The 16,078-nt window shown below is 23.6% G+C and overlaps 1 protein-coding gene across 1 annotated transcript in view; it reads left to right on the top strand.

Moving 5' to 3' along the window:
• LOC145259161 (GTP-binding protein 8-like) overlaps nt 1–16,078 on the top strand; it is a 148,959-nt gene that overhangs the window by 44,614 nt on the left and 88,267 nt on the right. The window contains exon 4 of the mRNA XM_080116888.1: nt 12,867–12,985. Within this exon, the coding sequence (XP_079973014.1) occupies nt 12,867–12,985 (119 nt within the window). The remainder of the gene's footprint in view (nt 1–12,866; nt 12,986–16,078) is intronic.

Raw genomic sequence — 16,078 nt, 5'->3', positions numbered from 1 at the left:
GGAAAGATTTTCAATTCACCTAATATGAAAAACTATCCGCAAGCTATACTATGTTTTAATCCTTTGTCGATGTTTCAATAATAAAACACACGATGAGTATTTATATAAAATATTTGATGATAATATAATTAAAAAATTCGATGATTATATTAACACAATCTATGTTAATATAATATAAAATCCATGATAATATAACACATTTGATGACAATATAATTAAAACATTTGATAATATAATGAAAACATTTGATGATATTATAATAACACGTTTGATGATAATATAATTAAAACATTTGATGATAATATAATTAAAACATTTGATGATAATATAATTAAAAAATTTGATGATAATAAAATTAAAACATTTGATGATAATATAATTAAAACATTTGATGATATTATAATAACACGTTTGATGATAATATAATTAAAACATTTGATGATAATATAATTAAAAAATTTGATGATAATATAATGAAAACATTTGATGATAATATAATTAAAACATTTGATGATAATATAATGAAAACATTTGATGATAATATAATGAAAACATTTGATGGTAATATAATGAAAACATTTGATGATAATATAATGAAAACATTTGATGACAACATAATGAAAACATTTGATGATAATATAATGAAAACATTTAATGATAATATAATGAAAACCTTTCATGATAATATAATGAAAACATTTGATGATAATATAATGAAAACATTTGATGATAATATAATGAAAACATTTGATGATAATATAATGAAAACATTTGATGATAATATAATGAAAACATTGTATCCTAATATAATTAAACAATCGATGATAATATAATGAAAACATTCGATGATATAATGAAAACATTTGATGATATAATGAAAACATTTGATGATAATATAATGAAAACATTTAATGATAATATAATGAAAACATTTAATGATAGTATAATGAAAATATTTGATGATAATATAATGAAAACATTTGATGATAATATAATGAAAACATTTGATGATAATATAATGAAAAAAATTTGATGATAATATAATGAAAACATTTGATGATAATATAATTAAAACATTTAATGATAATATAATGAAAACATTTGATGATAATATGATGAAAACATTGTATGCTAATATAATTAAAACATTTGATGATAATATAATGAAAACATTTGATGATAATATAATGAAAACATTGTATGCTAATATAATTAAACAATCGATGATAATATAATGAAAACATTTAATGATAATATAATTAAAACATTTGATGATTATATAATTAAAACATTGTATGCTAATATAATGAAAACATTGTATGCTAATATAATGAAAACATTTGATGATAATATAATGAAAACATTTGATGATAATATAATGAAAACATTGTATGCTAATATAATTAAACAATCGATGATAATATCATTAAAACATTTAATGATAATATAATGAAAACATTTAATGATAATATAATTAAAACATTTGATGATAATATAATGAAAACATTTAATGATAATATAATGAAAACATTTGATGATAATATAATGAAAACATTTAATGATAATACAATGAAAACATTTGATGATAATATAATGAAAACATTTAATGATAATACAATGAAAACATTTGATGATAATATAATGAAAACATTTAATGATAATGTAATGAAAACATTTGATGATAATATAATGAAAACATTTAATGATAATATAATGAAAACATTTGATGATAATATAATGAAAACATTGTATGCTAATATAATTAAACAATCGATGATAATATAATGAAAACATTTAATGATAATATAATGAAAACATTTGATGATAATATAATGAAAACATTTAATGATAATATAATGAAAACATTTGATGATAATATAATGAAAACATTTAATGATAATACAATGAAAACATTTGATGATAATATAATGAAAACATTTAATGATAATGTAATGAAAACATTGTATCCTAATATAATTTAACAATCGATGATAATATCATTAAAACATTTTATGATAATATAATTAAAACATTTGATGATAATATAATTAAAACATTGTATGCTTATATAATTAAACAGTCGATGATAATATCATTAAAACATTGTATGATAATATAATGAAAACAATTGATGATAATATAATTAAAACATTGTATGGTAATATAATAAAAAAAAATGGTGATAATATAATTAAAATAATTGATGATAATATAATTAAAACATTTGATGATAATATAATGAAAACATTTGATGATAATATAATTAAAACAATTGATGATAATATAATTAAAACATTGTATGATAATATAATTAAAACAATTGATGATAATATAATTAAAACATTATATGATAATATAATTAAAACAATTGATGATAATATAATTAAAACATTTGATGATAATATAATGAAAACATTTGATGATAATATAATTAAAACATTTGATGATAATATGAAAACATTTGATGATAATATAATGAAAACATTGTATGCTAATATAATTAAACAATCGATGATAATATAATGAAAACATTTAATGATAATATAATTAAAACATTTGATGATAATATAATGAAAACATTTGATGATAATATAATGAAAACATTTGATGATAATATCATTAAAACATTTGATGACAATATAATGAAAACATTTGATGATAATGTAATGAAAACATTTGATGATAATATAATTAAACATTGTATGATAATATAATGAAAACATTTAATGATAATATAATTAAAACATTTGATGATAATATAATGAAAACATTTGATGATAATATAATGAAAACATTTGATGATAATATAATGAAAACATTTGATGATAATATAATGAAAACATTGGATGATAATATAATGAAAACATTTAATGATAATATAATGAAAACATTATATGCTAATATAATTAAACAATCGATGATAATATAATGAAAACATTTAATGATAATATAATGAAAACATTTGATGATAATATAATGAAAACATTTGATGATAATATAATGAAAACATTTAATGATAATATAATTAAAACATTTAATGATAATGTAATGAAAACATTGTATCCTAATATAATTTAACAATCGATGATAATATAATTAAAACATTTGATGATAATATAATTAAAACATTTGAGGATAATATAATTAAAACATTGTATGCTTATATAATTAAACAGTCGATGATAATATCATTAAAACATTTGATGATAGTATAATAAAACATTTGATGATAATATAATTAAAACATTGTATGATAATATAATTAAAACAATTGATGATAATATAATAAAACATTGTATCATAATATAATTAAAACAATTGATGATAATATAATTAAAACATTTGATGATAATATAATGAAAACATTCGATGATAATATAATTAAAACATTGTATGATAATATAATTAAAACAATTGATGATAATATAATTAAAATTGTATGGTAATATCATTAAAACAATTGATGATAATATAATTAAAACATTTGATGATAATATAATTAAAACATTGTATGGTAATATAATTAAAACAATTGATGATAATATAATTAAAACAATTGATGATAATTTAATTAAAACATTTGATGATAATATAATGAAAACAATTGATGATAATATAATTAAAAAATTTGATGATAATATAATGAAAACAATTGATGATAATATAATTAAAACATTGTATGATAATATAATTAAAACAATTGATGATAATATAATTAAAACATTGTATGATAATATAATTAAAACAATTGATAATATAATTAAAATATTGTATGGTAATATAATTAAAAAAATTGATGATAATATAATTAAAACAATTGATGATAATATAATTAAAACATTTGATGATAATATAATGAAAACATTTGATGATAATATAATTAAAACATTTGATGATAATATGAAAACATTTGATGATAATATAATGAAAACATTGTATGCTAATATAATTAAACAATCGATGATAATATAATGAAAACATTTAATGATAATATAATTCAAACATTTGATGATAATATAATGAAAACATTTGATGATAATATAATGAAAACATTTGATGATAATATCATTAAAACATTTGATGACAATATAATGAAAACATTTGATGATAATGTAATGAAAACATTTGATGATAATATAATTAAACATTGTATGATAATATAATGAAAACATTTAATGATAATATAATTAAAACATTTGATGATAATATAATGAAAACATTTGATGATAATATAATGAAAACATTTGATGATAATATAATGAAAACATTTGATGATAATATAATGAAAACATTGGATGATAATATAATGAAAACATTTAATGATAATATAATGAAAACATTATATGCTAATATAATTAAACAATCGATGATAATATAATGAAAACATTTAATGATAATATAATGAAAACATTTGATGATAATATAATTAAAACATTTGATGATAATATAATGAAAACATTTAATGATAATATAATTAAAACATTTAATGATAATGTAATGAAAACATTGTATCCTAATATAATTTAACAATCGATGATAATATAATTAAAACATTTGATGATAATATAATTAAAACATTTGAGGATAATATAATTAAAACATTGTATGCTTATATAATTAAACAGTCGATGATAATATCATTAAAACATTTGATGATAGTATAATAAAACATTTGATGATAATATAATTAAAACATTGTATGATAATATAATTAAAACAATTGATGATAATATAATAAAACATTGTATGATAATATAATTAAAACAATTGATGATAATATAATTAAAACATTTGATGATAATATAATGAAAACATTCGATGATAATATAATTAAAACATTGTATGATAATATAATTAAAACAATTGATGATAATATAATTAAAATTGTATGGTAATATCATTAAAACAATTGATGATAATATAATTAAAACATTTGATGATAATATAATTAAAACATTGTATGGTAATATAATTAAAACAATTGATGATAATATAATTAAAACAATTGATGATAATTTAATTAAAACATTTGATGATAATATAATGAAAACAATTGATGATAATATAATTAAAAAATTTGATGATAATATAATGAAAACAATTGATGATAATATAATTAAAACATTGTATGATAATATAATTAAAACAATTGATGATAATATAATTAAAACATTGTATGATAATATAATTAAAACAATTGATAATATAATTAAAACATTGTATGGTAATATAATTAAAAAAATTGATGATAATATAATTAAAACATTTGATGATAATATAATTAAAACATTTGATGATAATATAATGAAAACATTTGATGATAATATAATGAAAACATTGTATGCTAATATAATTAAAACAATTGATGATAATTAAAACATTTGATGATAATATAATTAAAACATTTGATGATAATATAATAAAACATTTGATGATAATATAATTGAAACATTTGATTATAATATAATTTACCAATTTGATGGTAATATTAAAACATTCGATGATAATATAATTAAAACAATCGATGATAATATAAAGAAAACATTTGATGATAATTAAACCATTTTATGATAATATAATTAAAACATTTGATGATGATATAATTAAAACAATCGATGATCATATAAAAACAACCGATGATAATACAATTAAAACATGCAATGATAGTATAAAGAAAACATTTGATGATAATATAAGATAGTAATATATAAAATAATATAATAAGATAGTAATATATAAAAACATTAGATGATAATATACTAGAAATATTTTATGATAATATTATTAAAAATTTGATTATAATATTAATAAAACATTTGACGAAAATATAATTATAAAATTTGATGATAATATAAAACATTCGATTATAATATAATTAAAACATTTTATGATAATATAATGAAAAAAAAATGGATGATGATGAAATTAAAACATTTGATGATTATATAATAAAAACATTTGATGATGATATGAGGAATTTGATAAAAATATTATTAAAAACTGTTATGATAATATAATATAATCATTGGATAATAATATAATTAAAACATTGGATGATAATATCATAAAAAGATTTGCTGATAATACAATTAAAATATTTTATGATAATATAATTATAAAATGTGATGATTATATAATTAAAAAATTTGATTATAATATTAAACATTTGATGATAATATAATTAAAACATTTGATGATAATATAATTAAAACATTTGATTATAATATAATGAAAGCAATCGATAATAATATAATGAAAACATTTAATGATATTAGTAAAGCAATTGATGATAATACAATTTAAACAATCGATTGTAATATAATTAAAATATTCGATAATAATATAATTAAAACAATCGATTATAATATAATTACAATATTTTATGATAATATAATTGAAACATTCGCTGATAATATAATTAAAATATTCGATTATTATAGAATTTAAACAATCGATTATAATATAATGATAATATAATAAAACAGTCGATGATAATATAATAAAAGCTATTGATGATAATATAATTAAAACATTTGATGATAATATCATTAAAACATTTGATGATAATATCATTAAAACATTTGATGATAATATCATTAAAACATTTGATGATAATATAATTAAAACATTTGATGATAATATCATTAAAATATTTGATGATAATATCATTAAAACATTTGTTTATAATATAATAAAAACAATCGATGATTATATAATGTAAACAGTCGATTATAATATAATTAAAACTATTGATGATAATATAATTAAAACATTCAATGATAATATAGTTAAAAGATTCGATTATAATATAATTAAAACAATCGATGATAATATAATTAGAACAAGCGATGATAATATAGTTAAAACAATCGATGATAATATAATTAAAACAATCAATGATAATATAATTAAAACAATCGATGATAATATAATTAGAACAAGCGATGATAATATAATTAAAACAATCGATGATAATATAATTAAAACAATCGATGATAATATAATTAAAACAATCGATGATAATATAGTTAAAACAATCGATGATAATATAGTTAAAACAATCGATGATAATATAGTTAAAACAATCGATGATAATATAGTTAAAACAATCGATGATAATATAGTTAAAACAATCGATGATAATATAGTTAAAACAATCGATGATAATATAATTAAAACAATCAATGATAATATAATTAAAACAATCGATGATAATGTAATCAAAGCAATCGATTATAATATAATTCAAACAATGTGTGATGATATAATTAAAATAATCGAGGATATCTTAATTTAAAAAACCGATGATATCATTATTAAAATATGTTGCATAGGGGGTTCATATTGGGAGAGACACATTTAACTGGACATGTATTACGGGGAGTTAGAACAGATGCTGATGATAATGAGGGAAACATAGCAGACTGGGATTATTCTTGTTAAGACAGAGGAGAGGAGATACATTATTGATGATGGTGGGGAGGATACATAATACTTGGAAGCTTATACAAGTGATCGTTTATAGATGAATATACAAAACACATTTTCCTTTTCGATTGTAAAGACGACACGAGATAACATAGTTACAAAATTATTAATGGTGATTTCTTTATTCATCTATCGGCCGATTGATGAAATCAGGAATTCAAGCCTTTTTGACTACATGGTCTACTCTTCTCCTTTTGCCTTTCTTTCCAACTGACTCTATCACTGTGTGTGATCTTCGATTATCTGTTCCTAATCAACTTCCTAACTTTGAAACCTCGATTCATATATTGAGAAAATCCTTTGTTTATGACGTCAGAAGTGTGGTTCCCAACATGACTAATTTTCATGTCGATTTACATATTTCTTTTATTTAAGTTCAACATAAACAAATTCCTGATGAGCTGCCCCCCCCCTAAGTAATGATACTTTATCAAATCTCCAATACTAATGAATACTGCAACACTATCCCATTGATTACTGTACACAAAATAACCTTTATCCCCGAGTGGCTTCTGGATCTTGATAAGTGGTGACCTTTATGCAAAAAAAAAACAAAAAAAAACATCTGTCTGTCCAAGCACACTTTTGTCAAACAAAGAATTCTCAATTCTAATTGTTTAATATCTTAAGCAATATTTTTTTAGCTTACATTGTCCATTCTTTTAACTGACATATTTAATATTGTTTGTTACATGAAAGAGCTGTCCCCTTCTTATGTAAGTAAGAAGACAGACTAGATAAGTGAAAATGTAGGCAAGTGGATAATTGAAATCCTAGGAATGCAGTCCATTGTTAATTCTTTTAGAAATAGCTAAATATTATTTATGTTGGAAAAAAAGCGATTGTCCATTCTTTTAGAATAACTGGATATTAAATATGTCAGTTAAAAGAATGGACAATCGCTTTTTTTCCAACATAAATAATATTTAGCTATTTCTAAAAGAATTAACAATGGACTTCATTCCTAGGATTTCAATTATCTACTTGCCTACATTTTCAATTACCTAGTCTGTTCTCTTACTTACATGAGAAGGGGACAGCCCTTTCATGTAACAAACAATCGAAAATGCTATAATTTAAAAAAACGATGATAATATATATAAATCCATCGATGATAATATACTTAAAACACACTGATGATGCCATATATAAACCAATTGATACTATAATTGAAACAACTGATGATGCCATAATTAAAACATGCGATATTACTATAATTTAAATAATCGATGATATTACTATAATTTAAATATCGATTATTAAAACATTGGATGATACAATAATTTTAAAATTTAGTGCCTTTAAAGGCAAATTTGAAACTAAAAATCACAATCATCGCATCTACTAAAATTACAGACTGCTAGGTATAGATGTATTAAAAACTGGCACACAAAATTAATTTTATGGAGGAGGCGGAATAAGAAATTGGATTATAAAGCAAGCATTTGATTGAAAGAATACTGCCATCTTAGATTTATTCAGGAAGACTATTACCCGGACATATTTTACATATTGTAGTGTCAAAGTTAAAAAATGATTCAGCAGGGAAATTTAGAAAAGTTCAAGCAGGAGATAAAACGATTGGGCATCATTTATATTCTCCATTAAAAAGTCTGATGGTGATATAAGAATGTGTGGTGACTACAAAAGTGGCATCAATCACCAGAGTTTTGTTTGGATTTGTTTTCCTTACTAATTATCAAAACTGGCAATCATGAATTAGCAAATATGAGACACTTTGCAAAGATTAATTTAAAGTTGGCCTACAATCAAATTGAAATAAACAATGAATTTCAACAAATTACAACACCCTAATGTGATTATTGAGATGGTCTTGCTTGCATTTGGAATTAAAATTATAAGCCATATTTTTCAAAGGGTCGTCAAGAAAATCTAATTAGGAAAAGAGGACAACATAATGATATATCAAGATGGTTTATGCTTTGGAGCTGATATTAGAGTTGAGTCTTACAAAGATGTAAAATTTGTTCTCTTTTAGTTCTTAAACAGGCAGGAACAAGAGTAAATAGAGAAAAATGTAAATAAGACTCTGAAAAAATATCTTATCTAGGATATCAAATATCTAGAGAAGGAATATGTTCTGTTGAAAAGCTAACCAGAAATGGAAAAAACCATGAACAAGAAAGAATTAGTATCATTCCTGGGATTACTTAATTTCTACAGCAAAGATCTTCCTAGATATCATCAACTAATTAAACCATTTACTGAAATGTATTTTTAAAAAATAAAATTTACATGGACACAGAAGCAAAATAAGATTTAAAAAAATTTTTTAAAGCCCCAACAAAGAAAAATAGTAATAAATTTTTTCGGCTTTTAGAAAGAGATTACTTTAATGCAAGTGAATGTGTAATAGCAGATGTCATATCTCAAAATGGACATGACTGTACCAGAAAGAAGCCAATAGTAGCTCATGCTGATCAATTTACAACCAGGATCGGACCTGAAGATATTAAAATATCTGAGGAAGAAAACGAAGAAACTGAACAAAACATGGAGAGAAGTAAGAATGACATAACAGCTGAAGAAGTCTCCATTAAAATGGATAGAAGAGCAAACACGAGAATGACACAGACCTTCCAGAATAGTCAGAAGGAGTGATAAATAAAAACAGACCATCAAACCTTGTAGGTTCAAGAAGATATAGCATGGTATGAGATACTTAAATACATAAAGCAAACCTTGGGCATTAGGTACCATTGTAATCATAAAACTTGATACACTATTAACATGCCACAACAGTGTTTAATCACAAAGAAAAAAACAATTCACTTTAATCTTGACTTATCTTAATCATTAATAATTTAACTCTCAATTAATAACATGGCTCAATACTAGTGTTGGGACGATTCCTAATTTTTATACGATTCCGATTCCAGGAAAATATTGATTAACGATTCCGATACCAAGTACGATTCCGATTCCGATTCCTAGGGAATTATTGTTTTGAAATATACCAGGTAGTTTTATGCTTATGGTCGGATAGTTCCCAAATATTTTCTCTAACTTTGGAAGAGATATTTTATGCCTACACAGTCGTGTTTTGGTTTAAATAAAATTATTATATAGTAAACTAAACGGAAAAATTAGCAAAATTTATTTTAGAGAAAATTTATTTTACTTAATTGGTATACAGAAAAAAAAAAAAGAAAATAGAATTAATTCTTCAGAGCAAAAACAAATAAAATAGAATTTATATAACAGAACAAAAACAAGAAAATTAGAGAATAAATTAACACAATTCATTATTTTGGTCCTCATGATTAACAGATTTAATGAATTAAATAAAAAAAATATTGCGGAAGAGAAAGAAAATATATACTAATTAAATATAAAAAAAGATAAATATTTAATTTAATAATTTATAAATGAACGTGCATAATTCACAAAGTGTAGTTAACACCTATTGTTTTTTCTTACTTTTTCATTGCTTTTACACGTTGTTTCTAACGTGAAGAATAAGTTTAGCCAAACTAATTTTGAAATAGGGTATATCAAAGGAACACATATAAAAACGATACCACTATAAAAACAAATGAAATACTAGATAAAATTGAGCAAAAATAATTACCAAAATTACAGAAAAAGATAAAAGAAAAACAAAACAAAACAAAAAATGGTGAAGTTTGTTGAGTGAAATGAATTATTGAAAGAAAATTAATTGAACTAATAGAAATGTTAAAAAAAAAATGTCACATTTCAATATTTTTTTAATAATTAAATTCTCAGGGTTGTCAAAATTAAAACTTAAGTGATTTTTTTTTATTAGACTTCTTTCGAAGCTTGTTACCTTGAAAAATACATTTTAAACCCTGTTTTTTTTAAATAAATTGAAAATAAAACGCAATTAAAAAAATTTAATTGATAATTGAAACTTTAAAAACATATTAAACATTGAAAAATTACTTATCTCACAAATTAACGTCCAATAAAGTAGATCCAGTCTTCATACAGGAATTCGGTTATAATAAATATATCTTTCCCAAACCTTAAAAATTAAATTTTTTTTTTTTTTTTTTTTTTTTTTTTTTGAGAGAGAGTTCTTTAAAATCGCCGGGGAATGCCGCCTTAAATTTTAAAGAAGTAAATTTTAGGAGTTTAGTGCCTTTCAAAGACGATTATCATAATTTTATTATCATCATTTAATTTCCTTTTTTCCCCACCCCCCACCTTTCCACGTGGTTCAGTAGTTAACCAGTGCTCCTGTTGCTGTCAGTCAGCTATCTTTTAATTTCTAGTTAAAAGAATTTTTCATGAAATAGAATCAGCATTTAAAAAAATTTTTTTTTTAGTTGTATATATTGTATTTACTCTTTGAAGTGTAGGAGGGTTAAAAAAAATTGGTGACACCTAGATGGTGACTTGGGCAAAAAAAAAAAAAAAAAGACACTGCGATTTCGACCCTCACTAATAAAACTGCTCTGAGTGACTAGTTGGTAATTTTGCTAAGTCGTGGACCAAAGAGTTAAAAAAAGATTTCAAGAAATTCAACGAATTTTCATTTGGTCCAAATTTCAAAATTTTGCGAAATAATACGTGATCAATTTCATTTTAGAGATATTTCTTTCAAAAGCCTTCTTTGAAAAAAAGAAAAAGTATATTGTTCTATTAAACCTTTTACTGTTTAAATAATTTGACTTTGCTCGTTTTATTTTAAGAAAATATAAGTTGAAAAAGCATTTTCATTCACTATTAGAAGATTTGTTAGTAAAAAAAAAACAGTCACCAAAAAGATAAGCGTATTTTTTTAAATTTTTACTCGCAATATAGAGCCCTGCATACTTCTTTTCAAGTTAACTCTTTTGTAGTTTTGATTACAATAGATCTGAATGAATGAATCTTGTAAGGGAGGGGGCACTAAGCATTGCCCTGTTAGTAATGAATTTCTTTGGTTTCTTTTTATAACATGCTACATTTCTCTCTTGCGGTTAGAAATATTTTTTCTTTTTTTCAACATCAGACTAAAAGAATCGTAATGAAGGAATCGGAAAATTAAGGTATTTTTTAACGATGCGATTCCGATTCCGATACCTCCCAAAATACACGATTCTTACGATTTCCGATTCCGATTAATCGTCCCACCACTACTCAATACCCTGGATAATTATCTGAAATCTCAAACTATTCATCACTATGAAAATCTCAAATCTAATTGCAAATTATTTCCACGCTCTCTAATAATTGTTTATTCATAGCATTGATACTTTTGAAAAGATTTGATTTGCTAGATATTTTTAAAGTTCTAGTATGTGATTTTTAATAAATTCTCCTTTTACCCCCTCAAAAGACAAAAAAAAAACTACATATACTTGTGTGTTGTTATTTTAATCTAATTCATTTTATACCTTATTTTTCAGTTAGTATTTACCAAAATTGATAAAGTGAATCGATATATCCAACTGCAAACACTTTTATCAGTCCTTAAAATCAAAGATCAACTCAGCCATTGTTGTTTTTCGCAACCTTTTTTTGTCAGGTAAGAATACTTTTTATTAAATATCTCTGCTTGGAAAGTTTTACCAGATCATTTTATTTTGTAGTGATTTAGGAATAAAACTCCCAACCGGATGTTGACTCATCGGCTGTTACATACAAAGTGTAGAAAAGTGTCTCTGCACATCAGCTCCATGTATCCTTCCTATCAGGAAAAGAAAAATAGTCAAAAATTAATCTGACCAATGGGAAATGTGCATGCCTAAAATAAGATATGGACAGCTGACATGTTGTTCAAGCTGGCAAGGAGATATAAATAGCTAGAGTTTTGTGAATAAAAAGAGAAAAAGAAAAAAGACCAAAGGGAGGCACAAGTGTCAAGTGAGAAGAAAAATCTGCTTTCGAAGCCAACAACTATTTATCTGCTAACGACTGCTACAACATCACTGGAAACCGAAGAGAAGATATCCCCTCCAAAAAAGAATAAGTATACTCCTAAACATTTGTCTTTCAATGTCCTCCTTTCTCTTTCCTCCCAAGCATATTACTCTTAATGCTTAAAACTAAGCTTTTTGAACACTCACTTTCAAGCCAAGATTTTATTGTGTATAAAAGTTATCTCAAGTGTTAAATGTTCTTTGTTTGTCTTGCTTTATATGGAGTTTATATTTTATGTTATGCACAAAAAATAACGATATAAATAGTGACTTTCTGACGAGCTTTTCAAAAATAAAAAAACTCCTTCTACATACGGTGCTGGCAAAAAGAAAGTCTGCACTTGTAATTTTTTCCAAAACTGCAAATTTAAGCTAAATTTAATGTAACTGTTTAAACAACCTATACCTCACTTGATTCGCCTTTTCTTCCTCTATAGTTTTACCTGTTCACATTTGACTTTTAATTAAAATATTCTCGTATTCACATCAATTAAAAAAAATAACTTCAAATTAAGGAGGCAAAAAGAAAGTCCGCAGCAACAAAGTCACTCCAAACCAGCTTAAATTATCGCTCCTAAATAAGTTTAAAATATCCACCAACAGGCAACAAAGCATCTCTGATCATAATTGTTGTTGTTCCAGGTTATACAGTGTAACATTTAGTCCATATGCCACGACTTTCTTTAGTGATCGCCAGGAGCTCATTAATCTCCACCTTTCTGGTTTATTCAATCGAGAAATCGGCCGCAGATTGAAATGTGATGAGAAAACGGTACAAAAGACTGTGCAAAAGCACCAAAAACACCGGCAGTGTGCGTGATGCTCATAAATCTGGTCTTGCTAGTGTTACTTCTAACAGGGAAGACAATGCATCCTAAGAAACAGATTTGAAATGGCTCCCCAAATCCAACAACAGTGCAATCTTGTTAAAAAGTGCTCTCTTTCTACTGTTAAGAACAGATTAAAGCAATTTAATTTGTGAGGATATATTGAAAGACGCAAGCCAATGATTTCTGTAAAGAACAGAAAGCGCCGTTCGATGCAGTGAAGATCATAACTCTTCATATTGGTCAAAAGTGCTTTTTAGCGACAAAAGCAAGTTCAGTAGGCTAGGCAGTGATGGTAGGCAGTACGTCCGTCGGAGGAAAGGTAAAGAATTTAATCCTAGATGCTCAGTTTTAATGCTGCAAGATGGTAGATCCAGGGCCTATAGTTTGCTTGCAAGGTCGAATTAATTCGACCAAGTACATTAATATGTTGACTGAGCATTTTCTACCCTACTTTGGTTGGAATTTGGATGATAATCCCATCTTCATGCAGGATAATGCTCCCATTCACACAGATGGTTTCTGGAAGAGCATGATATTCTGTGTTTGGATTGGCCTGCACAATCTCCAGACCATTCGAAAATGTATGGCATTACATCAAGCAACAGTTACGCAATGATAAAATTTCAAATTTGGAAGAACTTTGGACAAAAATTAAAGAAAAGTGGGATGCCCTTTCCCCGGAATATTGCTGCAGTCTAATTCAAGGCTGTCAAATTGCAGAAGGGCTATGCTGCTAAATAATTAACTAGTTCATTGTGTTCCTGTTGTATATGTGTTGCATTAATGTCCTGAAGTTACATTTAAATAACAATTTCCCATTGTGCAGACTTTCTTTTTGCCTCCTCAATTTGAAGTTATTTTTTTAAATTGACATGAACACTAGAATATTTCAATTAAAAGTCAAATATGAACAGGTAAAATTATAGAAGAATAAGAGACGAATAGCAGTACACCATATTGGCATTAAGTGCTACGACTGTTGTTCTCTGTACATTCTGTTTTATTCTCAATACAAATACCTTTTTTCTAATCATATCAGTGTCCTTTAGTAGCCCTTCTGGGCCACAACTTCACAAAGAGGGATACTCACAATAACTTGGTGATAAGTACTTGAATTCGGGGGGGGGGGGGATACTCACAACAACTTAGCACTGAAGAACTAAAATTCAAAAAGAACCATAAACAACAAAAAAAAATCTGTTTCAAACACATGAGAAAATGATAAAATTATACCAGTAATTACATATCGAACGATATTTTTTAAATATGAAATTCTGAGTCTTAAACGCTCGTCAAGCGTTTCTTCTATGTTCGTTCATTTTACATTAGTTCCAGATTTTTCTTTGTCGCCGAAGAGATTATACCGATTTTCCACAGTATATTATTACTGTTTTCGGTGTATCGAAACCAATGGTACGACCTTGAAATATGTATATATAGTGTCATAATAAATATTGTATCTTCAGCTCTCACATCTACAATCGAGCACTTTATTGGATTTTTTTCATCACCCCTGGACACGTTATTTATGTATATATATATGTATATATATATGTAGATATATATATATGTATATATATATATATATATGTATATATATATGTAGATATATATGTATATATATATGTATATATATATAGGTATATATATGTATATATATATAGGTGTATATATATGTATATATATATAGGTGTATATATATATATGTATATATATGTATATATATATATACATATACATATGTATATATATGTATATGTATATATATGTATATATATATACATATATATATGTATATATATATATGTATATATGTATATGTATATATATGTATATATATGTTTATATATATGTATATATATATATGTG

Source organism: Euprymna scolopes, chromosome 34 (assembly GCF_053919585.1).
Source record: "Euprymna scolopes isolate OS-2025 chromosome 34, ASM5391958v1, whole genome shotgun sequence".
NCBI classification, from domain to species: Eukaryota; Metazoa; Mollusca; class Cephalopoda; order Sepiida; family Sepiolidae; genus Euprymna; species Euprymna scolopes.
Note: the sequence above shows the minus strand (reverse complement) of the source record. Positions and strands in the feature narration are given on the sequence as shown.